Consider the following 26,854-nt stretch of genomic DNA (forward strand, 5'->3'; position numbering starts at 1 on the left):
GCCATGCTCTTCACACGCCCATTGACCTGGAAGGCACAGCGTCCTCTGCTGCCTCCACGTGCCAGGGCTGGGAGCAGCCAGGCAGGGGTGAGAGTTGGGGGGTCAGACCCAGGGGAGGCCCCAGCCCAGACTCCAGGCCAAGATCCCACCATGGCAGAGATGCACTTGCTGCCGTCCCAAAGCAAGGCCCCTTCCGAGCATTCCCTTCCGTTACTGCTGCCTCTCCGTGGAGACTGGCTGATGACTTCCAGGTACCCGGCTGTCCCTAGGGAAGGCCATGTCCTTCTCAGGGGAGCTGCCTCCTTCCAGGGCCGGGCAGTCCTGTGTGGCCCTGCTGCCCGCAAGCCAGCTGTGATGGAGCTCCTGGCAGTGCCTCAGAGCAGCCAGGGACGGGAGGGACCCTGGGAGCTGCCCAGCTGACTCCACCCCTGTGTCCCACAGAGGGGCAGCCCAGGCTGCCAAGGATGCTGCCCCCAGGCGTGTTCTGAATCCCTTAATCCTCTCTCTCTGTGGCCGTTCTGGGCTCCCCATCAAGCCCCAGTTCAGCCCCCACATCCTCTAGCCTCCCTGCCCACCATCAGGTTTATGGCACCCTTGGCCACCCGTGGCTCGGGTGGAAAGTTTAGGAGTTTCTGCTTCCCTCTTTGGATGCGCCCCTGAGGGGAAGGTGGTGTCCCCCACTGGGCCCAGGAAGGGGAAACGGTCCCCTCTCCCCGCGGTGGTGGCTGCAGCCAGTTACTCCTCCAGAGCAGAACAAGGGTGGGGGGAGTGTGGGGGCGCTTGCTGACCTCAGACACCGCCCAGTTTGCCCTCAGGAGGGATGCATTTCCCCTATGCACAGCGCTTTGAGGCTGGGCTCACATTTCTTTCTTACAGTCCTGGAAGCTGGGAAGGCCAAGATCAAGGTGCAGGCAGATTGGGGGTCTGGTGAGGGGGCTTCCTGGTTTCCTGACAGCTGACTTCTCACACGGTGGAAAGAGGGCTACGGAGCTCTCTGGCCTCCTCTTGTAAGGACACTAATCCCATTCCCAGGGGCTCCACCCTCATGACCTGCTCACCTCCCAAGGGCCCCACCTCCTAACACCATCACACTGGGAGTAGGGTTTCAACATGTACATTTCAGGAGGACACAAACCTTCAGTCCATCGGGCATATGGGGGACGGGTGGGAGCACGTGTTAGCTGGTGCATGGGTGGGTGGGTGAGTCAAGGGGGGCTCATAGGCCCCTGTTCACACCACTTGGTCGGAAGGGGGCTTTTACCTGGGTGTGGTCACCCCCAGCACCACTGGGGCCTTATGACTTTTATCACCAAAGCTCTACAAGGTGGCAGTCATTAATGAGAAACTGAGGCTCCGAGGGGAGGTGCTGGGCTCAGGCTCTCCAGCTGCAGGTGCCACATCTCATACCCCATCCTCCGCTCCCATCCCTGAGGAGCCCTCAGAGCCCAGCCTGTCCCAGGCTGTCTGCCCAGTGGCAGAGGAGACCCAGGCCTCATTTGGTGGTTGCCAAAGGCACAAAGGCAGCCCCCGCTCAGTGATGCTGTGGTCCCCTCCCTGAATCCACATGCAGAGATCAGGGGTGGAGATGGCCCCAGTGACCTGGGGACTGGCCAGCACCTTGGACACCGTGGCTGATTATCTGGGCTAAGCACACAGCTTCAAGAGTCTACCTGGAAGCTAGGCACAGTGAGCCCCGTAGTCCCAGCTACTCTGGAGGCCGAGGCGAGAGGATCATGTGAGCACGGGAGGTTGAGGCTGCAGTGAGCTATGATTGCACCACTGCACTCCAGCCTGGGTGACGAGTGAAACTTCGTCTCAAAAAAAAAAAAGTCGATTTGGGCCCACTGGGGTGGAGTGGCCTGGGAGTGGTAATGGGGTGGGGATGGGGTCAGGGGAAATGAGAGGGAGGGAGCCGGTGTTGGTGCTGGAAGCTGCTTTTGGGGTTCCCTCCTCCCAAGTATAATGAGCATCTAGGGTGGGAGCCGTGTAGGGCCCTCCCGGGGGTCCCTCTGATCTCCTAGCCTGCCAGCACCCCGGCGGCCCCTCCTGGGGGTCCCTCTGATCTCCTAGCCTGCCAGCACCCCGGCGGCCCCTCCCGGGGCTCCCTCTGATCCCGGGGGTCCCTCTGATCTCCTAGCCTGCCAGCACCCCGGCGGCCCCTCCCGGGGCTCCCTCTGATCCCGGGGGTCCCTCTGATCTCCTAGCCTGCCAGCACCCCGGTGGCCCCTCCCGGGGGTCCCTCTGATCCCGGGGGTCCCTCTGATCTCCTAGCCTGCCAGCACCCCTGCAGACCCCGCCAAGCTCCTTCAAGATCCCTCCTTCTCAGAGCAGACATGTCGGTGAAAGACGTCAGCCCTTCTCAGAATGCCCGTCCAGCCTTAAAATAAGAAACAGGCCCAACTCTGGACTCCCAGGCCCTAGGGCCCCTGTGGCCTCCTGTCCCACCTCCCACTTCCCTCCCTCGCCTGTCCTTCTGGTCTTCCTCTTTGCTCTTCTTCACTCCTCACAGCAGGGGCTGCGGTTTGTGAGTTCCAACTCCAGGGCCTAGGACCACGTGTGGCTTTGAGCAGCCACCCGGGAGCTCTGCCTGCTGTGATGCAAACGCCAGGGCCTGAGCACACCGAGAGGCACTGGGGACGTCAGCATAGAATCAACAGCATCAAAGGACATTCGGGCATGTCCTGGGCCCCAAACCTCCCCCAAGCAGGTGACGAAGGGCTCTTGGCAGAAATGAATAGAGTGAAGGGCTGGGGTGGAGGTGGGGAGGCATAGGCGGGCGGTGGCACCCAGAGAAGGGCTGGAGCCTGAGAGGAGAAGGTGAGAAGGTTCTTGGGAGGCAGAAGGGACCAAGGGGCCCTCGCGGTGTGCGCACGCTGTAGCCTGGTGTGACTCCTCCCTCCCTGCTCGCTGGCTGTTTCCATCCACACAGCCACTCCTGGAGTGAGTGGTGCTCTGGGGTGTGAAAGGGTGGCTGGGACCTGCAGGGACACTTGAGCCCAGCCCTTAAGGTCCAACCCAGGAAGTTCCAGAGGAGCCCGGAAGTGTGAGCGCAGCCCTGCTGGGAAATGGTACGGGATGGGAGCACGGAGGTGTTTCAGTTCCCAACACACAGGGGCATACTTTGGGCTTGGAGAGCCGCTCAGCCCTGGGCACGGGGGGACACCCTGTTGGTGGACACCTGGGTTGACACATATGTCAAGGTCAGTGACTAAATTCAGTCAATTATAATGGAAAGCTAAAATATCCAAACCCAGCCTGGGCAATACAGTGAGACCTCATTTCTACAAACCAACCAACCAACCAACCAAAACAAAAAAAAGCGGCCGGGCGCGGTGGCTCAGGCCTGTAATTCCAGCACTTTTGGGAGGCTGAGGCCGGGAGTTCCAGCCCAGCCTGGCCAACATGGTGAAACCCCATCTCTACTAAAAATACAAAAATTAGCTGGGCGTGGTGGCAGGTGCCTGTAATCCCAGCTACTCAGGAGGCTGAGGCAGAAGAATTGCTTGAAACTGGAAGACGGAGGTTTCAGTGAGCTGAGATCGCACCACTGAACTCCAGCCTGGGGGAAGGAGCAAAACTGTCTCAAAAAAAAAAGCTGTTCTGTATTCCCATTTAGATTTTTTACAGAAGCAAAAACAATAAAAGCAACACTCCCGTCCGCAACACACACAAAGACCGGCATCAGATTTATTATTATCTCTTGTTAAATATTTTCGATCTTTTCTCAGAACATGGTCTAGAAGGGCATAGTAGGTTTTTTCCCGGTACATGCGTGGGTGGGTAGTGAGGAGAAGGGAGCAGAGGTGCGCGCCAGGAGCCAGGCTGGTCCCCTGCAGAGAACAACCTCCAGATCCTCCCAGGGAAGCCCAACACGCCAGTCCCACGCTGGACGACGTGCAGAGGAAGGGGAAGGTCCACGGGGACGATGAAGATGACCTTATACGTGCGCTCGGCGTATCCTGGAGTAACGCGCAGTGGGGCAGGTGGGGAGGGGAGGGTCGGCCGGGCAAGCCCCTGCTCGCTGCGCGGCGCCTGTCCTGCAAGCGTCTGGTGGGTGGGTTTGGGGAGTCAGGGTGGTGGTCGGTCTCCGTGGTTCTAACGCGGGGATGTGGCTTTTTCTCCTGGTGAGATGGTTGGGCACTGTGAGCTGGGATAGGGGTCCTGAGCAGAATGCCTCCAGCCTTCAGGGGATCTCTCGGCTGCTCCTCTGGGAGGGCGGCCTTCTGACCAGCCAGGGTGCTGATGTCAGGCACAGGGCAGGAAAAGGCTGAAGGCAGGGCCCCAGAATGTCCACTGAGTGCTGGGTGGCACAGGGCAATGCCGGGTGGTCCTTTGTGCCAGCCCCGAGCCTTCCTGAGTGGATCCCACAGTGCTCATCTCTCATGAGCTGGTTCACGGCTTGGGAGGGGCCGCAGGTGGCAGATCCGGGCTCTAAAGGGAAGAACCAGACCGGCAGCTCCAGACCCAGGCTCCTCGGATTCTGGGCCAGGTGGGAGAGCAAGGGCCTTCTCCAGAGGCACTGACTGCTCTGCTGGCCTTGACCTGGGGCGGGGGTCAGAGTCATCTAGACTCAGTACAGCTGTCCCTGGGCGCCTTCCAGGCTGAATTCGGAAAGCAAATTCTTCTCAGCAGCTCTAACAGTCTGTGAAGTTCTGTTGAAAAAGACCTGCAGAATGGCTCTCAACACCCAGGCGCAGGTGTGCGGGCTGCCTCTGTGTTGCCAGCGTATAATACTGTCATACTGGTGGCCACCCCAGGGGCTAGTTAGCTGTTTGGTCAGGCCCAGAAGAGGACCCTGCAAATACCTCGTTTCTTTGAGATGGAAACACAGCCCCTCCCTTCAACTGTGCAGGGGCGGGTGAGGCCAGCCAGCCCTCGTGGGAAGAGTAGCTGTGTGCCTGAGGAGGACACGGCGTTTGGGGGACCTCTGCTCTCGTATGGCTTAACCTCCAACACTGTGTGACTCCCAGACTCACAGATTCCTCGTGGGAAAACAGGGACCAGGCCACCACCCGGTGTGATGAAAGGAGGTCACCAAAGAGACATTCCCATGGAAGTGCTGGCCCCGGGACCAGCACCTGCGGATGCTGAACTAAATGACATCTGAATCTCAGGGGGAGGGGCCGGGGCAGCTGGAGCGTGGCCCTGGCCAGTCGTGGTGATGGAATTCCGGGAGCCTTGGGCCTGGAGTCCTGCTCTTCCTAGCTGGGAAGCCTGCAGAGAGGGAAGAGGACACTCCTGTGCCACCAGAGTTCAACCAGATGAGTTCCCAGCCTGGGCCTCCAGCCCTCTGCCCGCCCTGCCGGGCCTGAACCCCCAAGTGCTGGGGGTCTTGTCCGAGGCTGCTTAGTAGCTGTTGTCTGTGAAGAAAGTCATGCGGACCGACGGGGAGCAGTGGTCCTCCTCGCTTGGCTCCGGCAGCTCCCCATACTCGCTGTTGTAAAACACCTGGCCTCCTCGGGCCCCCCGCTCAGGCCGCCGCCGCCTCCCTTGGGAGTCAGGGTGTGCCCTGGTCACAGCCACATTCTGGCCAGGTCCTTTACAGCTGCCAAGACAGGGAAGGTGGTGTTAGTAAGAGAAGAAGGCTGGGTGGCGGGTGGTGCACACTGGTAATCCCAGTACTTGGGAGGCCTAGGCAGGCGGATGGCTTCAGGCCAGGAGTTAGAGTCCAGCCCAGGCAACATGGGGAAACCCCGTCTCTACAAAAAATACAAAAATTAGCCAGGCGTGGTGGTGCACGCCTGCGGTCCCAGCTACGTGAAACAATTGCTTGAGGCCGGGCACGGTGGCTCAAGCCTGTAACCCCAGCACTTTGCTGGGAGACCGAGGCGGGCGGATCATGAGGTCAGGAGATCGAGACCATCCTGGCTAACACGGTGAAACCCCGTCTCTACTAAAAATACAAAAAATTAGCCGGGCGCGGTGGCTCACGCCTGTAATCCCAGCACTTTGGGAGGCCGAGGCGGGCGGATCATGAGGTCAGGAGATCGAGACCATCCTGGCTAACACGGTGAAACCCCGTCTCTACTAAAAATACAAAAAATTAGCCGGGCGTGGTAGCGGGCGCCTGTAGTCCCAGCTACTCGGGAGGCTGAGGCAGGAGAATGGCGTGAACCCGGGAGGCGGAGCTTGCAGTGAGCCGAGATCGCGCCACTGCACTCCAGCCTGGGCGACAGAGCGAGACTCCGTCTCAAAAAAAAAAAAAAAAAAAAAAAAAAAATTAGCCGGGCGTGGTGGTGGGCGCCTGTAGTCCCAGCTACTCGGGAGGCTGAGGCAGGAGAATGGCGTGAACCTGGGAGGCGGAGCTTGCAGTGAGCTGAGATTGCGCCACTGCACTCCAGCCTGGGCGACAGAGTGAGACTCCATCTTAAAAATAAAAAAATTGCTTGAGCCCAGGAGGTGGAGGTTTCAGTGAGCCAAGATCATGCCACTGCACTCCAGCCTGGGTGACAAAGTGAGACCCTGTCTCAAAAACAAACTAACAAACAAAAAACAAGGAGGGACTGGAGCCCTGTCAGGGTGTGATGGGAACCACCAAGGACACAGCGGAGCATGGGATGCGTTCAGACTTCAAAAAACACACACAGACTTGACTCAAACAGCAAAGCGGATCGATCTGATCCAGCACTCACTGGAGCTCTGTCCCTACCTAGCCTGGACCCGAGACTGTGAAGAATGTCCAACTTCATCCCCCAACCCAGTTCTCACTCTGTCTTGCCCATCTCAGTGAACGGCACCACCGTCCCCTCAGCCGCTCAAGCCAAGCACCCTGGGGTTCTCCTTGCTTCCTCCTTCCCCTCACTCTTCATATCCAATCCATCCAGAAGTCCTGTCCATTCTAACTCCAGGACACATCCGTGCATCTCCATTCCTGGCCCTCCTGCGGAGCCAGCTGTGTGCTTGCCGGCTCTGTGACATCCTCCCGCGGGCTGCTGTGTGCTTCCACCCTGGCCTCCTGGTGGTCCACCCTTCAGAGAGGTCCTTCAAGTTACACTATGTCATTCTCCTCCTGACACGCCCTCCAACGGCTTCCCGTCACTCCACGAAGCAAATCCAGGCCTCTCGCCTTGACCTAGGGGGTGGTTTCTGCCCCTGCCCTCCTCTCTGCCTGCCCTATCATGCACCATCCTCAAGCGCTCACTTTCTTTGCATTTTTTGAAGATGTTGACTTCTTGTTTGGTGCTTTGCATGGTGCTACTGAAAACTCTTGACTGTGAGTTTAAAATATGAGTTCTTTTACTGTTTGCATTTTCTTCCTCTGGGACTCCCAATTTTAGATATATTGGCTCTTTTCTATTCCTGTCACTTTCTGATCCTTTTGCCTCTTTTCAGTTTTGTTTTCCTCTTTTCACATCCATCCTCTGTGTCTGGCACTATCAGTCTGCTCATACATATTGTCCCTGTGGTGCCCTGGTTTTAGAAAAGATTTATCGGGTTTTTTCCCCCAAAATGGGGGCTTGCTGTGTTGCCCAGCCTGGAGTGCAGTGGCACGATCATGGCTCACTGCATCCTCGACCTTCTGGGCTCAAGCAACTCTCCCACCTCAGCCTGCTGAGTGGCTGCTACCACAGGCATGGGCCACCACACCCAGCTAATTTTTAAAATTACTATTTGTAGAGAGTGTCTCATTCTGTTGCCCAGGTTGGTCTTGAACTCCGGGCCTCAAGTGATCCTCCTGCCTCAGCCTCCCAAGGTGCTGTGATTACAGGTGAGAGCTACTGCCTGGCCGAATCTTTTATTTCGATTTCTTTCCTGAATTTAGTCTGCTGTCAGTTGTATCATCACATTGTCCGTCCATTTCTATCCTGAAATTTTGAATTTCAGATGCAACAAAACAAGCCACTGCTTGTTTCCTTATATGTTTAATTCATGTTGGAGCATTTTGCTCGTTTTCCTGTTTCTTTTGAACAATTGTCTACCGGGAAGTTTTAACTCTAATGCTCTGTCTTATTCCTATAACTTTGTATGGAGGGTGCTTTTTTGGGGTTCAGGATTATTCATGTTAGGATTTCCTACACCAGAAATAGCCACTTCTCCTGTGGATGGGACTAGGGATTTTGGTGGCATCCTACATTTCTTCACTTGAAAGTGCCACCTCAAACCCATATATTTGGCATCATCTCAAGTTCCTTTGAGTGCATTCTTCCTTCTGAAGGCTCACACACGTCCCGTATCATCCTGCCACCAGGGGCCAGCTAGTCTCTTACCCAGAAGAGCTAGGCCCTCCACTGGCTGCACGCAGCCATGCTGACTGACCACAAGCCCAGTTTCCTGATCTCCTTCCACCCACAGATGCAGGTGAAAAGCCACATCTATAGGCACGGGCTCTGGCATCCTAAGTGGGTACTGAGGGGGCTGGATGATGTAACCCAGGAGTGAGGAGGTGAACCCCCATGGGGCGAGTGCCGACCAGTGGTTAACAGGAGACAGCGAAGGACTAGGCAGATAGATTCCTCCTTCTTCTCCCCACACCCCCGCAAGGCACATTCTCTCCTTGCACCTGTTTGCACAGCATTCTGTATGCCAAGCGGATGCACCTGCCAGAGACCTGTGGCACCTTTTCTTGGCTCATTGTCGACAGAGGACAAAGAACAGTGCCCTCTGCTGCCGATACAGGGTGGTGCAGTTTCTCAAATGAACAAATCCATCATGCGTCTTCTTCTGACTTCTGGATACTATCTTGCTTCCTTAGGACCCATATCTTCTGGAACTTTCTTCTTCCTCTACCACCAAGCATCCAAGGGGCTGCACTCCCTTCTGGCTCGCCGCCCTTTCAGAAGCAAGATGGCTGCCCAGTGCCTTGGGCTTGACAAGGGAGCTCTCCTCGCAGCCCCATCTCCTCCGTCACCCCTGGGTCTGTGTTGCCACATCCCCAAGGACCTGGTCACACTCTCCTCTCGTGGGACGGCCCTATCTGACTCTCCCACCGTGGTGCAGGCTCAGCCGTGCGGGTCCTGGCGTTGAGTCCCCAACTCACGTTTCCACGGAGTCTGTCTCCTAGCTGAGCCACGGGCCTGGGCTGAGCGGCCTTCTTTGATCTCAGGGAGCTGTGCTGTTTCTCGAAGGTGTGCAGAGGTTTGAATTTACGTGGGGATCATCCTCTGTGACACCTTTTACTTAATTACCTTGTTTTTTGAATGTGGAAATGCTGTTTGGTGATGAAAAATTAGCCCAAAGCTATTTCCATAAATGTGACCACCATTAATTTTCCAAAACCAGGTACTAACAGGAGTCACCTGATGAGCTGGGCGTGGTGGCTCATGCCTGTAATCCCAGCACCCTGGGAGGCTGAGGGCAGATCACTTGAGGCCAGGAGTTCAAGACCAGCCTGGCCAACGTGGCGAAACTCCGTCTGTACTAAAAAAAAAAAAAACAACAACAAAAAAAACTTAGCTGGGCGTGGTGGCACACGCCTATAATCCCAGCTACTCAAGAGGCTGAGGCAGGATAATCACGTGAACCCGGGAGGTGGAGGTTGCGGTGAGCCGAGATTGCACCACTGCACTCTAGCCTGGGTGACGGAGTGAGACTCTGTCTCAAAAAATAAAAATAAAAATAAAAATAAAATGAATATTTTAAGCAGACACTGAAGTCTGTTTAAATCTATACCCTTAAAAGTTTCAACGTTCAAAATGGCCAAAACTGTTTTTCCCCTGGCTGTCATGTTGGGCAAATGGAGTTCACTTTCTATCTGGGATATGTGGGTATTTCTCTGTTGCCAAAATACATCCCAGCCTGTGGGCGAAGGATCACCCAGGTGCTGAGGCAAGAGACTGAAGGCACAAACTGTTTCAGTATAATAAAGAAAACAGTGGCCGGGCGCGGTGGCTCACGCCTGTAATCCCAGCACTTTGGGAGGCCGAGGGCGGGCGGATCACGAGGTCAGGAGATCGAGACCATCCTGGCTAACACGGCGAAACCCGGTCTCTACTAAAAAAAATACAAAAAAATTAGCCGGGTGTGGTGGCGAGTGCCTGTAGTCCCAGTTACTAGGAAGGCTGAGGCAGGAGAATGGCGTGAACCCGGGAGGTGGAGCTTGCAGTGAGCCGAGATCGCACCACTGCACTCCAGCCTGGGAGACAGAGCGAGACTGTCTCAAAAAAAAAAAAAATACATACATACATATATATATATATATATATATAAAATAAAGAAAATAGAATAAGAATAGTCATAATACAAATTAGAGAGATGATCATGGACATTATCAGTCATTAGTATAAACATGATTAATTAGCTTTTAATACTACTCTTTGATGTATTACTCATATTACCAAGGAATAACTGGCGGGCACAGGGTCAGGTGCTGAAGGGACATTGTGAGAAGTGACCTAGAAGGCAAGAGGTGAGCCCTCTGTCACGCCGGCATAAGGGCCGCTTGAGGGCTCCTTGGTCAAGCGGTAACGCCAGTGCCTGGGAAGGCACCTGTTACTCAGCAGACCATGAAAGGGCGTCTCCCTTTCCTTGGAGGAGTCAGGGAACACTGCTCCACCAGCTTCTTGTGGGAGGCTGGATGTTCTCCAGGCCTGGCCCGCAGTCATCCGGAGGCCTAACCCCTCCCTGTGGTGCTTCAATGATCACACTCCTTGTCCACTTTCATGCTCCTCCTGTACTCCTGGTTCCTCTTTGAAGTTTGCAGTAGATAGCAGTAGAAGAAATAGCGAAAGTCTTTAAGTCTTTGATCTTATAAGTGCAGAGAAGAAAATGCTGACGAATGCTGCCTTCTCTCTCTCTGCTTCAGCTACCTAAGAGGGAAGGGCCCCGTCCCATGATCATGTGACTTGCTTCACCTTATCCATCACTTGGACGACTCACCCTCCTGACCCTGCCCCCTTGTCTTGTATGCAATAAATATCAGCGCGCTCAGCCATTCGGGGCCACTACCCGTCTCCACGTCTTGATGGTAGTGGTCCCCCAGGCCCAGCTGTTTTCTCTTTATCTGTCTTGTGTCTTTCTTTCTTACGATCTCGTCTCCACACACGGGGAGAACACCCGCTAAGCCCCACAGGGCCGGACCCTACACCAGCCAGTTCAGATTACAGTATCTACCCGGCTTCTGGAGCCACTGGGTGAAGTTCTGGGGTTCTGGGGCTGGGGTGGCCTCCCCAACCTGGAGGAGAGTGTGTGCGCCCTGGGCATGGTAGGTTATCTGTGGTGTCAGAAAGACACAGCATCTGAGCTCTGTCAGATGACAGGGAGGTGTCGGGACCAGCGCCCACGTGGCCAGCATGTGACAGGGAGGGGCTCCCGCGGTGCTATAGGTCAGGAGGGGGGTCTCAGGCAGCTCACCTTGAACACGCGAAAAGGCCATAGGGAGCCACGACAGGTTCCGGGAAGAGGGCTGGGCGCACCCAGGCCCCAGCCTCCCTCCCCCAGGGGAGGGCAATGTCGATACCTGCAGTGCAGGAGGCTCACGAAGCCCTTACCTGAAGCCGCTTTCTTGTCTATGCCTGCTGTCTATCTGCTCAAACTCCTCCGAGGCCAGCACCATCCCACTGTCTGTCTGGTTGTCCTGTGTGGAGAGGACAAGCCAGGCTGTGGGTCCCGCCTGAGGCCCTCCTGCAGGGCAGCCGCCCCCAGCCAGGAAAGTGCAGCATGGCCCTGCAGCACGGCTGACCTAACACCTGTCCCTGGGAAGCTGAGCCAGAAACAAGGCGTCCATTCCATCCCAGGGTGAGGGTCACATGCCCCTGCCACGGAGGGAGACACTGAGGTCGGGGGGCTGTGTGTGGCCCGTGGACGCCTCATACTGGGGGACCTCCACGGTGGCCAAGCATATGCTCAGTGTGTGAAGAGCAGGAGCCGTGGGAGAAGCAGGGAGAGGCCTCACAACCTGGCAGCTCGTAGTTCAAAAAAACGATCCATGTGAGGCTGCCTCCCGGTTTGGGGGGCTTTGTTACCCTTCGACTGTGGCTTGGTGTGGTTTTTATTTTGAATTACACGGGAGGGAAACTGCGATCTTTTCAGAGTCCCCCAACATCTCCAAGTGGCCCTGGAGGCAGGAACCCAGGTCCCTGTGGTCTGGCCAAGGGCTCCCATGGGGCCCCTCTGCCCAGCGCTCACTGACCAGGCCCGGGACCCCCGAACCTGCCACCGAGGAGCAGCCGTCCTTCCACTGGGGTTTCTGCGCTGCTGAGGAGGGGAGGCCTCGTGTGGGGGTGACGAGGGCACAGGACAGAAAGCAGCTGTGAGTCGTGGCATCGCAGGGGGTCCCAAATGTGCCCAAGGCTCTCCCTGGACTTGCACTTTCAAAGGACAGTCGTTGGGTTCTGCCATTTGCCTTACGAGTTCCTGACGCTGCCTCCCCTGAGGCGGCCCCAGCCCTGAGCCCAGAGCACAGCCCCCACCCTTCACGTGAAGTACCACAGAGCCTTTGTAGGTCGTTGGGGTCATGGGGAATTCCTCAAATGTCTTCATCCTGGAGGAGCCACGGGTCTCAGCCCCTCTGGCCAGGCACCCGGGAAAGGACACCCAGTTGTAATACCTGTGGGGAGAAATCAGAAGGTGCTGAGGAACGCGCCGCAGCAACCCTCCTCGAACTTCTCTCCACCGTCCCTGTGCCCCCTCTTCTCCTGGAAAGGACCCCCAGCCTGGGGCAGGAGTATGGACGGGCCTGGGTCTGAGTGCTGGCAGGGGCTCCTCCGTGTGCCTGGCCTCAGATGTCTACCCAACAGCCCCAGCAGCACCCTGGGCTGTGTTTCCTCCCGAGTCCACTGCTGAGCTCTGTGATGGGAAGCGAGGGGGCATCCAGCCCCGTGTGGCATGGAGCTCCTCCCGGGGATGGGCTACCCTGGGCCAGCCAGGCAGCCCTGGGGCTGCAAGCCGCCCACTGCCCTGCCTGTACGTGGGTGCACTAAGGCACACGTTGAGGGGTTTGTGGAAGGAGCCTGGCAGAATCCAGCTAACTGTTGTTGTCCCCCAGGCCTAGCCCTGCTGTATGCTAGGGCAGAGGGACAGGACGCAGAGCCTGCATCTCAGCAACACTGCTGTGAATGTGGCCAGCACAGCCATCCTGAGTGTGAAATGCCAGGGATAAGAGAGCCTGGGCAGAGTTCCGGGAATTAGGTTACATTCTCCTCCTGCCCACGCCTCATAGTTGGAGCCCTTCCCTGCTCCCAGGGACTCTTGGGGACTCACCCCCAGACTAATCAGTGATTTAGATAATCAGAGATTCCTGGGAGGAATCCTGGCCCAAACACAGTCCACTCCACCTCTCCATGAGAAAAAGTACCCTGGCCGGGCGCGGTGGCTCACGCCTGTAATCCCAGCACTTTGCTGGGAGGCCGAGGCGGGTGGATCAGGAGGTCAGGAGATCGAGACCATCCTGGCTAACATGGTGAAACCCCATCTCCACTAAAAATACAAAAAATTAGGGCGTGGTGGCGGGCGCCTGTAGTCCCAGCTACTCGGGAGGCTGAGGCAGGAGAATGGCGTGAACCCGGGAGGCGGAGCTTGCGGTGAGCCAAGATCGCGCCACTGCACTCCAGCCTGGGCGACAGAGAGAGACTCCGTCTCAAAAAAAGAAAAAATAAAATAAAAAGTACCCTTGATGTTGGGGTGAGGGGACACTGGTGGGTGGACAGGACTCAAAAACAAGCACGCAGCCAGGTCACACGGCCATGGAAGGACCCTGCAGTGGATCATTTAAAGCCACTCTGTGCTCCGAGTTCGTGCACACTGGTCTCTGACGTCGCATGATCTGCTTTCCCCCGATGACGCAGAGGGATAAAATGCACCTTGTCCACATGGCTTTCTCCCACCCCATTCCTGGACCTGCAGGACAGCTGACCTGGCGGCCAGGCTGTGGCGCTGCAGGCTTGGCGGGCTGTCCTCAGCGTCAGCCTGGGCGATGTGTAGGGCCATGGTGGACTCCTGCGAGAAGCTGCCCTCTTCTGAGCTCTGAGAGCTGCGCGGGACTGTGCAGACCTCCTCTTCCTCCTGGCGGGAACAGGAGAGGCAGCCAGGCCAGAAACCACCAGCCACCGCCCTCAGCCCTCGTCCTGCCCTCAGCCCTCGTCCCCGCACTCAGCCCTCGCCCCCGCCCTCAGCCCTCGCCCCCACCCTCAGCCCTCACCCCCACCCTCAGCCCTCGCTCTGCCCTCGGGACTGCTTGGGCTCCTGACCCCTGAGACAGGGCCCTAACAGACCATGCGGGCACGTGAGTGCTCCACGGAGGAAACGAGCTCATGCCAGAAACCAGCACATCTCAGCCATCAAGACAGATAAGGGGTCAAGGTAGCAGAATGCTGGCTGTGCCAGCCTCGCTAAGTTCTCCCAACAGCCCTTCCAGGTACATTTATGGATGAGGCAGGTGGGGCAGGCTGGGGCTCAGCCGGATCATCCCTCCTCCAGTCCCTAGCTGAGCCGGCAGCTTCAGGAACTGGGGCCAGCACTCCCTACCTTCTTCTTTGGATGGAACTAGACCCACAGCACCCATCCCAGTCCCTAAGGCCTGGGCAACAGGCCACCCCCTGCTCCTTGCTCCAGGCCCCACCTTGAGCTGGGTCACGAGCTCCTCCATCCCCCACCCTGGAGGAGCACCACGTGGGGAGGGAGAGATGTCAGCACACACAGGTCAAGGGACCGTGTGTTCAGTGGAGTGGGGGACAGAACTGGCACCAGGTGAAGGAATGCATCATGACGATGCCAGGGAGATGGGGCTGCCTCGCAGGCCGGCGGGGACCAGCCTAGGATTTCCCTCGGGCAGGGACAGGCTCTGACTATCCACACAGCACCTGGAGCAGGCAGTGTAGCTGTGCAGCGGGTGTGTGCTCAACAGAAAGATGCCAGGGTGTGGGGACGAGGTGTGGGTAGGGGCCCAGGACCGCACCACCCTAGCCTAGCAGCTGAGAGGTGGGCAGAGCCTAGATGGGCTTGGAGGGGCAGCTGGGGCCAGGGACCCAGGGCAGGGGCCAAAGGCCATAGTAGAACAGGGTGGGGAAGGGGCTCACTTGCAGGCCCCTGCCCTGGAGCAGGTCCCCCAGGATCTCCACCAGCTCCGAGAATGCAGGTCTCGCCTTGGGGTCTCCGGACCAGCAGTTCAGCATGACGCGGCGTCTGCAGGATCACGTGGGCTGCTGGACTGCATGCACCCCACCCCCGCCCCAGGACCTTCAGTGCCCCAGCCTTCCTGGGCCCTCTCACCCACTCTGCCCTTGACACGTCTCCCACTCTTGTCCAGCTACCCTCATTCCTCCTTCAAATGTTAGCCCAGCGTCCCCTCCTGGTGATGCTTTCCCTGAACACTTGGCTCTGTTCCGACAGCGCCCGGCCTTCCCTCCTGGTGTCCTCCTGGTGCAGCTGTGCTACAGACTACCCGTGTGTCTTGAGGGTGGTGCCCAGGCCTGTCCTACTGGCCCTGGCTTCCCTGATGCCACCTTCTCATGGACACAACCCCCACGCCCCCGATGCTTGCTGTCCCCAAAACCTGCAGGGCCATGGGGAGGCTCACATGGCGGGAGTGGCCAGCTCCGGGGCCCTCATCCTCGTGCCGTCTCTCAGCCGCTGGCAGAACTCCTCATTGATCTGCACCCCAGGGTACGGGGAGGCCCCTGACAACAGGAAGGGGAGGTGGGTGGGGAGCAAGCCTCCTGCGGCTCAGCCCAGCCCCCCAAGTCACCCAGTCCTGTCCCTTCCCCCCCAAGTCACCCCGTCCTGTCGCTTCCCCCATCCGTGGTGGGGTGGAGATGGCTCACCCGACTGTGCTCTACCTGGGACCTGTGGGCAAGTCGCTGCCCTCCCCAGCTCTAGTTCATTTGGTTAAAAGAGGACTGTGCCGCCTGCTTGCTAGGGGTGCCAAGAGCATCCACCCACTGGCGACACAGTAGACATCATGGTTACCGGATCATCAGCGGCGGGGGAGCCGCCTGCAGGCAGTTTCAACAAAGCCTCTCTTGCCTCTCGCTGCTTCTCCTGCTGCTCCCCCCAACCCCTGCTGCTCCCCCCAACCCCTGCTGCTCCTCCCAACCCCTGCTGTTCCCCGTCCTGGACTGCTGAACTCCCTCCTTGGGCCCCTCTGGCTTACCCAAGCTCCCACGCCTCCTACACTCTTCCTGCTCCTTTAGTTTCCGCAGTAGCGTGGATCAGTTGCCACTTGGTGACATTTTAACTTTTTCAAGTTCACTGCCCTACCCTGGCCTGGAGACTTCCTCATGCTCACAGCGGGGCCTGAGTTCCCACATGGAGCTCTTGGAGTAGGCACGTCCGCTGACTGGGCTCTGAGCTCCCTCTGGGGCTGCCATGTGAAGAGGCTCAGTCGTGGCTCAGGCTTCAATGTGCACCCCACAGAGGGTGGCCCACGTTGGAGGCAAAGTCCTCTCGGAGGCTAGGACAGGCTGGGGAGAGGTGGGGGGCCCTTGGTGGCCCACAAACCACCTGCTTCAGAACGACCTGGCACACACCTCCAGGTGCCCAGTCCCTTACTCCAGCAGGGCCGGTCATGTAACCTGCCGCCAGTGACCTCGCCTCCTCTCCCCACCGGCACCCCATCCTGCACTCACCCAGAGAGAAGATCTCCCAGAGAAGCACCCCAAAGGACCACACGTCACTCTGCGTGGTGTACACCTTGTCGAAGATGCTTTCAGGGGCCATCCACTTCAGGGGCAGCCGGGCCTGGGGAGACGGAGGGAAGCGTGTCCCGCGGTGGATGGGGAGACGGAGGGAAGCGTGTCCCGCGGTGGATGGGGAGACGGAGGGAAGCGTGTCCCGCGGTGGATGGGAAGAGAGGGCTGAGGCCAGGTGCTCTGGCACCCCCTAACAGGGTCCTCTGCCTGGGTTGAAGGTATCTCCCTGCTGCTGTTCTCCTGGGTCTGTCTGGGCCCCTCTCCCTCCCAGCTCTCAGGGGAGGGGTATCGGGGGAGACTGCACACCTTCCTCCAGCCCTAGACCTCCAGCGCAGCCTCCTGATGAAACGCACCCCTGCACACTCTCACCATCTCCCCTGACAAGCACGCTCTGTCCACTCACTGTCCCCACCTTGGAAGCCAGGCCATCACTCCTGATGCCCTCCTCCTGGGCTCCTGAGGCATCTCCGCCACCGGCTGTCTCTCTCCCTCTCATGGTGTCTACCTGGGAGCCCTGAGGGCCAGGGCCCTTCTGGACTGGCCTCTACCTCCACCCCAGCACTCCCACTCCCCTCTCTTCCCAGCTTACGGCATAAGGGAGGTTTTTGTAACTGCAGACAACCTGACACTTCCCTCCAACCAGCGGCCTTGCTGGGCTGGATGGCTCATCAAGACCAGGCCCTGGGCCCATCCTGCTCCTCCCCCTCTGACACCCTTTCTCCCCCAGGCGCGGAACCCTGACCCGCCTTGGAGGCTCATCCAGGCACCTGCTGCCCTGCCTGAGCTCCATTCACAAGACACTCCTCCTCCTGAGTTCCACATACTGCGCCAAGCTGGTCCATCTCCAGGACAGACGCCACAGAATGCTTTGCACTCTCAGGCTCCATAGGGCAGGCCCTGGGAGTCAGGACCCACCTCACGGAGCAAGGCGCGGGGCAAAGACAAGCTCCAATCGGAACAAGCTCCAATCGGAGCACTGCGGCCCCGCCGGTCACCTCCCTTCTCCACTTCCTTTCGGAGCACTGGGGCCCCGCCGGTCACCTCCCTTCTCCACTTCCGAAATCCACTTCCTTTCGGAGCACTGGGCCCGCCCGTCACCTCCCTTCTCCACTTCCTTTCGGAGCACTGGGCCCGCCGGTCACCTCCCTTCTCCACTTCCGAAATCCACTTCCTTTCGGAGCACTGGGGACCCGCCGGTCACCTCCCTTCTCCACTTCCGAAATCCACTTCCTTTCGGAGCACTGGGGACCCGCCGGTCACCTCCCTTCTCCACTTCCTTGCCCCAAGATGCCTAAGGTGGGGGGTGGTCACTAGGGTCCCCTGGGGGCAGGAAGTCCACCAGCAGCTGGGCACATGGCTGGCCAACCAAGGAGCTCACCTCACCCTGTGCCAGCCCTCCCTCTCCTGGACAGGCAGTCTGTGGTCCAACCCCTTCACCTGTTCCGCCCCACGTTCCCTCTCCTCAATGGCCTGCACTCACACTGCCCTTGCGGACGTAGTCAGGGTCTTTGTAGATGTCCCGGGCAAGGCCAAAGTCACAGATCTTCACCACGTCGCTTTCCGACAGCAGAATGTTCCGAGCAGCCAGGTCTCTGTGGATGCACTGGGGTGCGGGGAGGCGGCAGGGGGGCTGTCAGTGCAGGCCCCTGGGGTAATACCCACACCCGAAACTCCAGGGTGCCCAAGCAGTGGGGACCATGGGGATGCCCTGCCTGAACTGTGCTCCTTTGGGGAAGGATTTCCATCCATCTCCAGGACTCATCATGGAGAGAGCTTGTGGAATTGTGGGGACAGCAGAGAAAGTTGTGGAGTCAAACAGACTCTGCTGCTGACCAGCCAAGAGACCTTGGGAGGTCAACTCCATGCTTTGGGCAGAGTTTCCTCCTCTGCAAAGTGGGAGAGACACTGATGGACCACAGGGCCATTGCAGGGTGAGGCCAGTACCAAGCACTTCTTGGCGACTGGTGGGGATGCACCCTTTTCCCGTCTGAAGGGCCTTTGGGGGAAGCTCACCTTTCGGGAAGCCAGGAACTCCATCCCTCTGGCCACCTGGAAGCTGTAGCAGACAAGATCTTCCATGGTCAGCGGGCTCAGCCACAGGTCCTCAGCTACACAGTGGAGCCAGGTGGGCTCAGGAGGCGCCTCCTCCGCGGCCTCCATCTACCCAGCCCCAGGGAACAGCTAACAAGCATGTCAGCCCCTCTCCTGCCCCTCAGCCTCTGGGACACCCACATCCTACTCCAGAGCACCCTCTCCTGCCCCTCAGCCTCTGGGACACCCACATCCTACTCCAGAGCACCCTCTCCTGGCCCTCAGCCTCTGGGACACCCACGTCCTACTCCCAGAGCACCCTCTCCTGCCCCTCAGCCTCTGGGACACCCACATCCTACTCCAGAGCACCCTCTCCTGCCCCTCAGCCTCTAGGACACCCACGTCCTACTCCCAGAGCACCCTCTCCTGCCCCTCAGCCTCTGGGACACCCACATCCTACTCCCAGAGCACCTCTCCTGCCCCTCAGCCTCTGGGACACCCACATCCTATTCCAGAGCACCCTCTCCTGCCCCTCAGCCTCTGGGACACCCACGTCCTACTCCCAGAGCACCCTCTCCTGCCCCTCAGCCTCTGGGACACCCACATCCTACTCCAGAGCACCCTCTCCTGCCCCTCAGCCTCTGGGACACCCACATCCTACTCCAGAGCACCCTCTCCTGGCCCTCAGCCTCTGGGACACCCACGTCCTACTCCCAGAGCACCCTCTCCTGCCCCTCAGCCTCTGGGACACCCACATCCTACTCCAGAGCACCCTCTCCTGCCCCTCAGCCTCTAGGACACCCACGTCCTATTCCAGAGCACCCTCTCCTGCCGCTCAGCCTCTGGGACATCCACATCCTACTCCAGAGCACCCTCTCCTGCCCCTCAGCCTCTGGGACACCCACATCCTATTCCAGAGCACCCTCTCCTGCCGCTCAGCCTCTGGGACATCCACATCCTACTCCAGAGCACCCTCTCCTGCCCCTCAGCCTCTGGGACACCCACGTCCTACTCCCAGAGCACCTCTCCTGCCCCTCAGCCTCTGGGACACCCACATCCTATTCCAGAGCACCCTCTCCTGCCCCTCAGCCTCTGGGACACCCACATCCTACTCCAGAGCACCCTCTCCTGCCCCTCAGCCTCTGGGACACCCACATCCTACTCCAGAGCACCCTCTCCTGGCCCTCAGCCTCTGGGACACCCACGTCCTACTCCCAGAGCACCCTCTCCTGCCCCTCAGCCTCTGGGACACCCACATCCTACTCCAGAGCACCCTCTCCTGCCCCTCAGCCTCTAGGACACCCACGTCCTACTCCCAGAGCACCCTCTCCTGCCCCTCAGCCTCTGGGACACCCACATCCTACTCCCAGAGCACCTCTCCTGCCCCTCAGCCTCTGGGACACCCACATCCTATTCCAGAGCACCCTCTCCTGCCCCTCAGCCTCTGGGACACCCACGTCCTACTCCCAGAGCACCCTCTCCTGCCCCTCAGCCTCTGGGACACCCACATCCTACTCCAGAGCACCCTCTCCTGCCCCTCAGCCTCTGGGACACCCACATCCTACTCCAGAGCACCCTCTCCTGGCCCTCAGCCTCTGGGACACCCACGTCCTACTCCCAGAGCACCCTCTCCTGCCCCTCAGCCTCTGGGACACCCACATCCTACTCCAGAGCACCCTCTCCTGCCCCTCAGCCTCTAGGACACCCACGTCCTATTCCAGAGCACCCTCTCCTGCCCCTCAGCCTCTGGGACACCCACATCCTATTCCAGAGCACCCTCTCCTGCCGCTCAGCCTCTGGGACATCCACATCCTACTCCAGAGCACCCTCTCCTGCCCCTCAGCCTCTGGGACACCCACATCCTATTCCAGAGCACCCTCTCCTGCCGCTCAGCCTCTGGGACATCCACATCCTACTCCAGAGCACCCTCTCCTGCCGCTCAGCCTCTGGGACACCCACGTCCTACTCCCAGAGCAACCTCTCCCGCCCCTCAGCCTCTGGGACACCCACGTCCTACTCCCAGAGCAGTAAATACTGTTGCTCTGTGGGGGCCGGGCACCTGCTGCTTGGCCCTCGACTGCCTGCCTTGTCTGCAGGGCAATTTCCTACTCAGCCTCTGATGACCCAGTCAATCGTAAAACATCTGTGTGAAAATTGTCCCCGAGGTGTCTTCCCTTCCTAAGGCAGAGCCCATTCCACACTCTCCCATGAAAGCCCCCGCTGAGGACCCCAGGCTGGGTTACCCTAGGGTGCCTGATCATGGGATATAACCGGGCCCGTCAGGCACTAGGAAAAGGGAAGAGGCCAGGCTCTCACCTTCCTGGTCTGGAGAAGCCCGCCTCGCTCCGCCCTCGTTCTTCGAGAACCGTGCGAAGAGGACCCTGTCGCTGCTCCCTGGCCTCCTCCGATCCAGCCTGGCGAGCTCCACCATGGCGCGGAAGCGTCCGCGCTGCTCGGGAGACTTCTCCTGCGGATGCACGAAGCTGGCTCGAGGGCGCCCGGTCGTCCGCCGCAGAGGCGCCTCCATTCCCCGGCCGCCCGCCGCGCCCCGCAGGCCGCGCACTCACTGCATAGGGGCTGAAGGTGTCCCGCTTGGCGCGCAGGAAGTTGGAGAGGTTGCCGTACTTGCAGTACTCCACGATCACCATGAGGGGGCCTGCGGCGGGACCGGGCAGCGGCCGTGCGTTCGGAACCCGGGACGCGCTGCGGGCGCGCTCCGCGTTTGCACCCGCGCCCCCCGGGGGCCCCCCGGCCCTGCAGCCCCTCCCGCCCGCGGCGCCCTGCGCCCGGGGTCTCGCCGTCCCAGCGGGCCGCCCCGCTCCGTACCCTTCGGCTTGGTGCACGCCCCGAGGAGGTTGACCACGTTGAGGTGGTTACCGATGTGAATTAGGATCTTGAGCTCCGACATCAGCGCGCGGTGCTCGCTGGCTGTGGCGCCCTCTGGAGGGGACACGGGGCTCACATCGGCCCCAATCCTGGCAGGTCCCCCTTCCCCGCCACTGGCCGCTTAGCTAAGGCACAGCCAGCGCTTTTGGGAGGGGGAGGGTTATTAAGGGTCCCCAGGACATCCTGCTGGCCCCACTGAGGCAGGGGGTTCCGGTGGTACCTTGCCTCTGACTCCCGCAGCCTCCCTGTAGAACCTTGGATGAGACTGGCTTCCAGCCTCAGTTTCCCTTCCCGAGTTGCCGTCCCACCGGCCCACCCAGAGCTGCTGCTCCTCACCAGCTAGGCTGCCCCTTCCGCCCGCTGACCCCACACCTTTCAGCATTTTCACGGCCACGGTGTCACAGCTGCTGCCCTTGTTGATGCCGAAAGCGGAGGCTTCCACCACCTTCCCGAAGGCGCCGTAGCCAAGCACTCTCCCTGTCGGGGCAGGGGGCCAGTTGCAGGTGAGCTGTACGGGGTGAGGGTGGAGACAGGTGGGCAGCGGGGGAGCCCCGTGCCGAGGTCCAGGAGGACAGGCCTGGCAGCAGGAGGAGCGTGGGGAGCCACAGCGGGAAGACAGGGAGAGGTGGACAGGAAGCCGCGCATCCTCCCGGGCAGGTGTGACAGATACACCCTGCTCAGGGTGGCAGCAGGTGACCTCAGGGAGCCTGGGAACTGGGGACCCTGGCTAAGGTTCTAGGTACCCACGCCCACAGGGACAGGTCAGGCCAGGCGGACCTTCCTGGTGCAAGTTTTGAAAATGGAGGGATTCAGGCACTCCAGCCTGCAGCAGGTGGGTCGGGCAGGAGGTGTGGGTTGGGCAGGCTGGTGCTGGCCTCACCCAGGTGCAGCCGCTCTCGGGGGAATTCCCACTGGCTGGCATCGTAGGACAGGTATTCGCATTGCTCCTCCAGAGGCACCTCCCCGGGGTCCATGATGATGGACAGGTAGCCCGTCTTGATGTCTGCGTGGGCCGGCTGCGGGGAGGGGACAGGGAGGAGTGGGGCAGCTCACTGATTTGGCCATACCACTGTGGCTTGGGCAGAACTTTGCCCAGGACAGATGGCACTTCCTGCGGGGCTCTCAGTCAAGGAGGGGACAGAAAAAAAGACAGACAACCTCTGCGGGGTTGGAGCCCAGCGTGAAGGCCAGGGAGGCTTCCCAGGAAACAAGGCTGCCAGGTGAACTAGGGCGGGCACCTTATTCTTTATCTTAAGGGCGGCCAGGGTGGGGAAGGCCTGAGAGACTCCATCAGGAGCGGGGAGGGACACTCACCCTCCTCATGTTACAGAAGATGAGGAGGAGGAGGACCCAGAAGAAGACAGCGATGACGCCGGTACCGACAAGGATCACGATCTCCATGCTGCCCTTATCCTCGGAGCCTGCGTGGGCAGAAAGGGGCCGGCATGTGTGTGTGTGTGTGTGTGGAACAGCGTGCACCTGCAGGCAGCCCCCCTTCTGGTGGGCACGACTTGCCCAAGGTGGCCACAAGAAAGCGCTAATTGGGGACGGGAAGGGAGTTGAGGGGTGCAGGCTGAGGCCAGACCTTCCACGGCCACGCTGGCGGAGGAGTTGACGCAGCCCTTGGCGTTGCACACGCTGCACAGATAGCGTCCCGCATCCTCCTCGCGCACGCGCTGGATGCTCAGCTTCTGGTTGGAGTCCGCCAAGTCGACTCCTGCAGGGGGTGGGGTGGAGGTGCGGGTCCACCTGGGTGTGGGATCGTTGGCCTCGCGGGCCTCCGGACCTGCCCTTCGCCAGGGCCACCCTCCCTACCCGACTTTTCCTCCAGCAGCCTCTCGTCTTTGTACCACACGATGCTGGGCGCGTGCGCTCCGGCCACCAAGCACTGCATCTCCAGCGAGTCGCTCACGTTCACCAGGAGGTCGGTCAAGTTCTGCGTGAGCCGAGGGGCTTCCAGGGCTGGGGGCAGGGGTCGAGAGGGAGCTAAGTGGAGCTGCACTTAGCAGGAGGACCCTCTTTGGGCTGGGAGCAGAGGTAGAAAAGGATCCGTGGAAGCTGGACTTAGGGGTTGTGCGCCGGGCAGGGGGCGGCGGATAGTCAGGAGGGGGCGTTCCTGCAGGCCAGGGCTGTGAATAGACCTCCCAGGGGCGAGCCACGCCGGGGCAAAGGCAGAGGCAGCTACTGCTAGAAGAGAGCGCGTCCCCGCCCTCCCCGCGGCCAGCCTCACCCTGCACCGACAGGTACTTCTTGTGGCAGTGCTTGTCATGGCTGCGCCGGTCTTGCACTTCGCACACATAGTGGCCCTCGTGCTCGGGCGCGACGCGGGGGATACTCAGGCTGAGCGTGGCGTGGCGCGCCCCAGGTGCCACCTCCTCCAGGCTGGCGGCCAGAGGGGTGGCGAACAGATGCACGTTCTTGCAGTCGAGCAGAAGCGGGTTCCCGTGCGCATCGTGCAGCGTGGACAGGTTGAGGCGGTACCAGCGCAGATGCTCGTACTTGTAGCTGTCGGCTTGGCAGCTCAGGAGCACGGGCTGGCCCTCTAGTAGCTCCTCGGATGGCTTGGATTCGATGGTGAAGCCGTCGGGGATGGCTGTGGAGGAAGAAGCCCTGTGGTACTGCCCTGGGAGTTTGCTCCCCCATCCACCTGCCGCCCCGGGGTCTCCTCCTGCCTCCCTCCCTCCCTCCCTCTCTCCTGGAGGGGCCCCAGGTGGACTGCTTGCCCCCCACCCCACCAAAAGCCCAGGTCATCAGGAGTTCCTTGTCACCCTCAGTGGGACTTGAGTCCTCATTCTCTCTTGAAGCTTGCCATGCCCCACCCCATGCTCAGCCTGAAATAATGTGTTCCCTGGCTTTTCCCAGTGCCGTGCACCCACTTCCTCTTGTCTCTCTGGTCACTTCTGGTCAGGTTCCTGTAGCCCCCCAGCCCCCAAGTGTTCTTTTGGGCTCCATCTCTCTGCTGGTGCGCTGATCTACATCTCTCTGCTGGTGCCCTGATCTACATTCTGGGACCCAGTGACGTCTGCTCCTGGGCTCAGCTCTCCTGAGGTCACTACCACATTTGAAAATCTGAGTAAACCACAGAGCTTCTCCCCAGAGCAAAATTCACACGAGTCACAAGGTCTCAGGGCTTGGGAAGGGGAGGGTGGGAGTGGGTATAGCTAGGAAGAGCTGCAGTGAGCCAAGGGCATCCTTGAGGGAGGAGCCCCAGGGTTGGGCACAGAGGATGCCATTCCATCCCAGTGCACCAGCACCCAGGCCCTATGCTGGTGACCCTTAAATCTATTTTTCCTGTCTACAACCGGTAGGCCTTGGCTGTCTCTCCTGGGTGTCCCAAAGACCCCAGAAACTCAATGAGCCCAAACCTGCCCCCTCCTGACCCTGTACCCAGGCCTGCCCGTCCTGGTCTGGTCACTCACTGGTCACATAGAAGTAGATGAGCCGCTCATCCTGGCCCACCTTGTTGGAGACGACACACTTGTACATGGCGGACACGTTGGCATTCTGGATCACGAGCTTGCTCACAGTCTGGGAGAGCACAGGCACAAGGATCCATTTCCTGCCCAAGTTCTCCCAACCTGGGCCCTGTCTTTCTGCAAGGAGGTCGCTGTGCCCCACCCCCAATCATGGGGGAAACTGAGGCTTTGGGCTGGAGAAGACCAAAACTCACAGGACCAGGGATAGTGAGGCAGAGGAGAGAAGGCCCCTGGGCAGCAGAGAGAGGTAGCTGCCCAGAAAAGTCAAGGGACAGTGTATGGACTGCTGGCCTAGGCTGCAGTGACGTCAGAGGGCAGACTTTGACAGGACCAGAGAGACCTCTGGCCGTGGCTGTGTTGAGGGGGCACCAGCGTCAGTGCAAGCCAGGGTGAGAATTCAGCCTGGGTCACAGCAAAGGCCAGTCACTTCTGGATGGGGTCAGGCCCAATCCAGTCGCTGCTTGCTGAGATCCTCGTGAGATGGCCTCCTCAGCCCAGCACTATCCTCAGCAGCAATCCCGAGGCCCAGGGTTATTGAGAGGGGTGGGGATGGCTCCCAGAAGGACTGAGGCCTCAGGGAGTAGGAAGCCTGAGACACAGGGGAGGAGAGAGGGCCACAGGCCCTGCCTACCATCCAAAGACCCCCACCCCCACCCCACCCCCAGCTGGGCACTTCCTGTCCAGGACTGGAACAGGAAGAGGCTCTGGAGGTGTGTAGGAAAACAGGAAGTGACTGGAGGAAGTAGGTGCCTTTGTTCAGTACCCCCTTCTCGGCGTTGCCCCCAGGCTGCGCCAGCGGCTCAGCAGCCCTCTGTGCAGACCTGGTCAGCCTCCAGCCCTGTCCCCTCCTGGTCCTGGGGCCTGTGGGCCTCAGGGGCTCATGGCCTGGCCAGGTGGCCTTGCATGTCAGCTTCCTTGTCTGGGAAGCCGCCAGAGGTCCGCCCTCCATCACAAAGCCAGAGACTGGCCCTCTGACCTTTCTGCAGGCAGGGTGGCCGAGACCTACAGACTGCAGGAAGGTCACCCGCTCTCGGCTGCTCTGCCCAGCACTCTGGAAGCCAGGTGGAAACCACATGGCAGTAGTGGCCTCTCTCTCCTCCCTTCTCCTTCTCCCTGGGCGCTCAGCGGCACGGCTGGCCTGTACCTTATTCTTTCCCTCCACAAACTCGGTCCAGGTGTCCAGGCTCTCGATGGGGTTCACGGCATCCTGCGTGGTCACCGCCCTCCAGTCACGGCACTGTGGCATGAGGTCTTGCTGCTGCCGCCGCCGGCTGCCAGGACCAGAAGAGGCAAGGGCAGGTCAGGGATACAGGCAGGAAGGGCCCACTTGGGGGGCGGGGTCAAGCCCTTGTCATATCCAGTCACCTTCTCATATGGGGTGGTGGGCGAGGCTGGCCCTTGGGCCTGGGTGAGGGAGATGGGAAGGGGACTTTGGTTTTTTTTTTTTTTTTTGAGACGGAGTTTCACTCTTGTTGCCCAGGATGGACTGCAATGGCACAATCTCGGCTCACCGAAACCTCTGCCTCCTGGGTTCAAGCGATTCTCCTGCCTCAGCCTCCCAAGTAGCTGGGATTATAGGCATATGCCACCACGCCTGGCTATTTTTTTGGTATTTTCAGTAGAGTTGGGGTTTCTCCATGTTGGTCAGCTGGTCTCGAACTCCTGACCTCAGGTGATTGGTCTGCCTTGGCCTCCCAAAGCGCTGGGATTACAGGCGTGAGCCACCGAGCCCAGCCTGTTTCTGGAGCTCTGTCTCCCACCCTTCAGGCTCAGGACCCGGCAACCCATCCTACACAGGCTGCCAACACCAGCTTCCTGTGCCCACTGTCCCTCAGGCATATGTGCACTCTGTCCCGCTTCTGTGCCCCTTCCTGCAGAGGCCACCTGGGATCTGCCCAC

At 59.6% G+C, this 26,854-nt stretch overlaps 1 protein-coding gene across 5 annotated transcripts in view; it reads right to left on the reverse strand.

Moving 5' to 3' along the window:
* Window positions 1-3,673: 3,673 nt before the first annotated feature.
* The window catches only part of FLT4 (fms related receptor tyrosine kinase 4), a 49,143-nt gene continuing 25,962 nt past the window's right edge, over window positions 3,674-26,854 (reverse strand). For 2 of the 5 annotated variants that reach the window (XM_055112924.1, XM_034961237.3), the window contains 20 exons: window positions 26,100-26,226; window positions 24,899-25,007; window positions 23,710-24,072; window positions 23,295-23,441; window positions 23,065-23,196; window positions 22,794-22,900; window positions 22,360-22,495; window positions 21,852-21,956; window positions 21,420-21,533; window positions 21,161-21,249; window positions 20,910-21,060; window positions 18,576-18,670; window positions 18,043-18,165; window positions 16,500-16,611; window positions 15,452-15,551; window positions 14,952-15,057; window positions 13,790-13,938; window positions 12,364-12,484; window positions 11,427-11,512; window positions 3,674-5,545 (listed from right to left, as the gene is read on the reverse strand). In XM_055112924.1, coding sequence (XP_054968899.1) covers window positions 5,347-5,545; window positions 11,427-11,512; window positions 12,364-12,484; window positions 13,790-13,938; window positions 14,952-15,057; window positions 15,452-15,551; window positions 16,500-16,611; window positions 18,043-18,165; window positions 18,576-18,670; window positions 20,910-21,060; window positions 21,161-21,249; window positions 21,420-21,533; window positions 21,852-21,956; window positions 22,360-22,495; window positions 22,794-22,900; window positions 23,065-23,196; window positions 23,295-23,441; window positions 23,710-24,072; window positions 24,899-25,007; window positions 26,100-26,226 — 2,671 coding nt within the window. In that variant the 3' untranslated portion in view covers window positions 3,674-5,346. Of the gene's footprint in view, window positions 5,546-8,399; window positions 10,746-11,426; window positions 11,513-12,363; window positions 12,485-13,789; window positions 13,939-14,951; window positions 15,058-15,451; window positions 15,552-16,499; window positions 16,612-18,042; window positions 18,166-18,575; window positions 18,671-20,909; window positions 21,061-21,160; window positions 21,250-21,419; window positions 21,534-21,851; window positions 21,957-22,359; window positions 22,496-22,793; window positions 22,901-23,064; window positions 23,197-23,294; window positions 23,442-23,709; window positions 24,073-24,898; window positions 25,008-26,099; window positions 26,227-26,854 lie in introns of those variants that run through there. The other 3 variants (XM_034961239.3, XM_034961240.3, XM_055112925.2) reach the window with 3 other exon arrangements.

The sequence above is a fragment of the Pan paniscus genome, chromosome 4, assembly GCF_029289425.2.
Source record: "Pan paniscus chromosome 4, NHGRI_mPanPan1-v2.0_pri, whole genome shotgun sequence".
Taxonomy (NCBI): domain Eukaryota; kingdom Metazoa; phylum Chordata; class Mammalia; order Primates; family Hominidae; genus Pan; species Pan paniscus.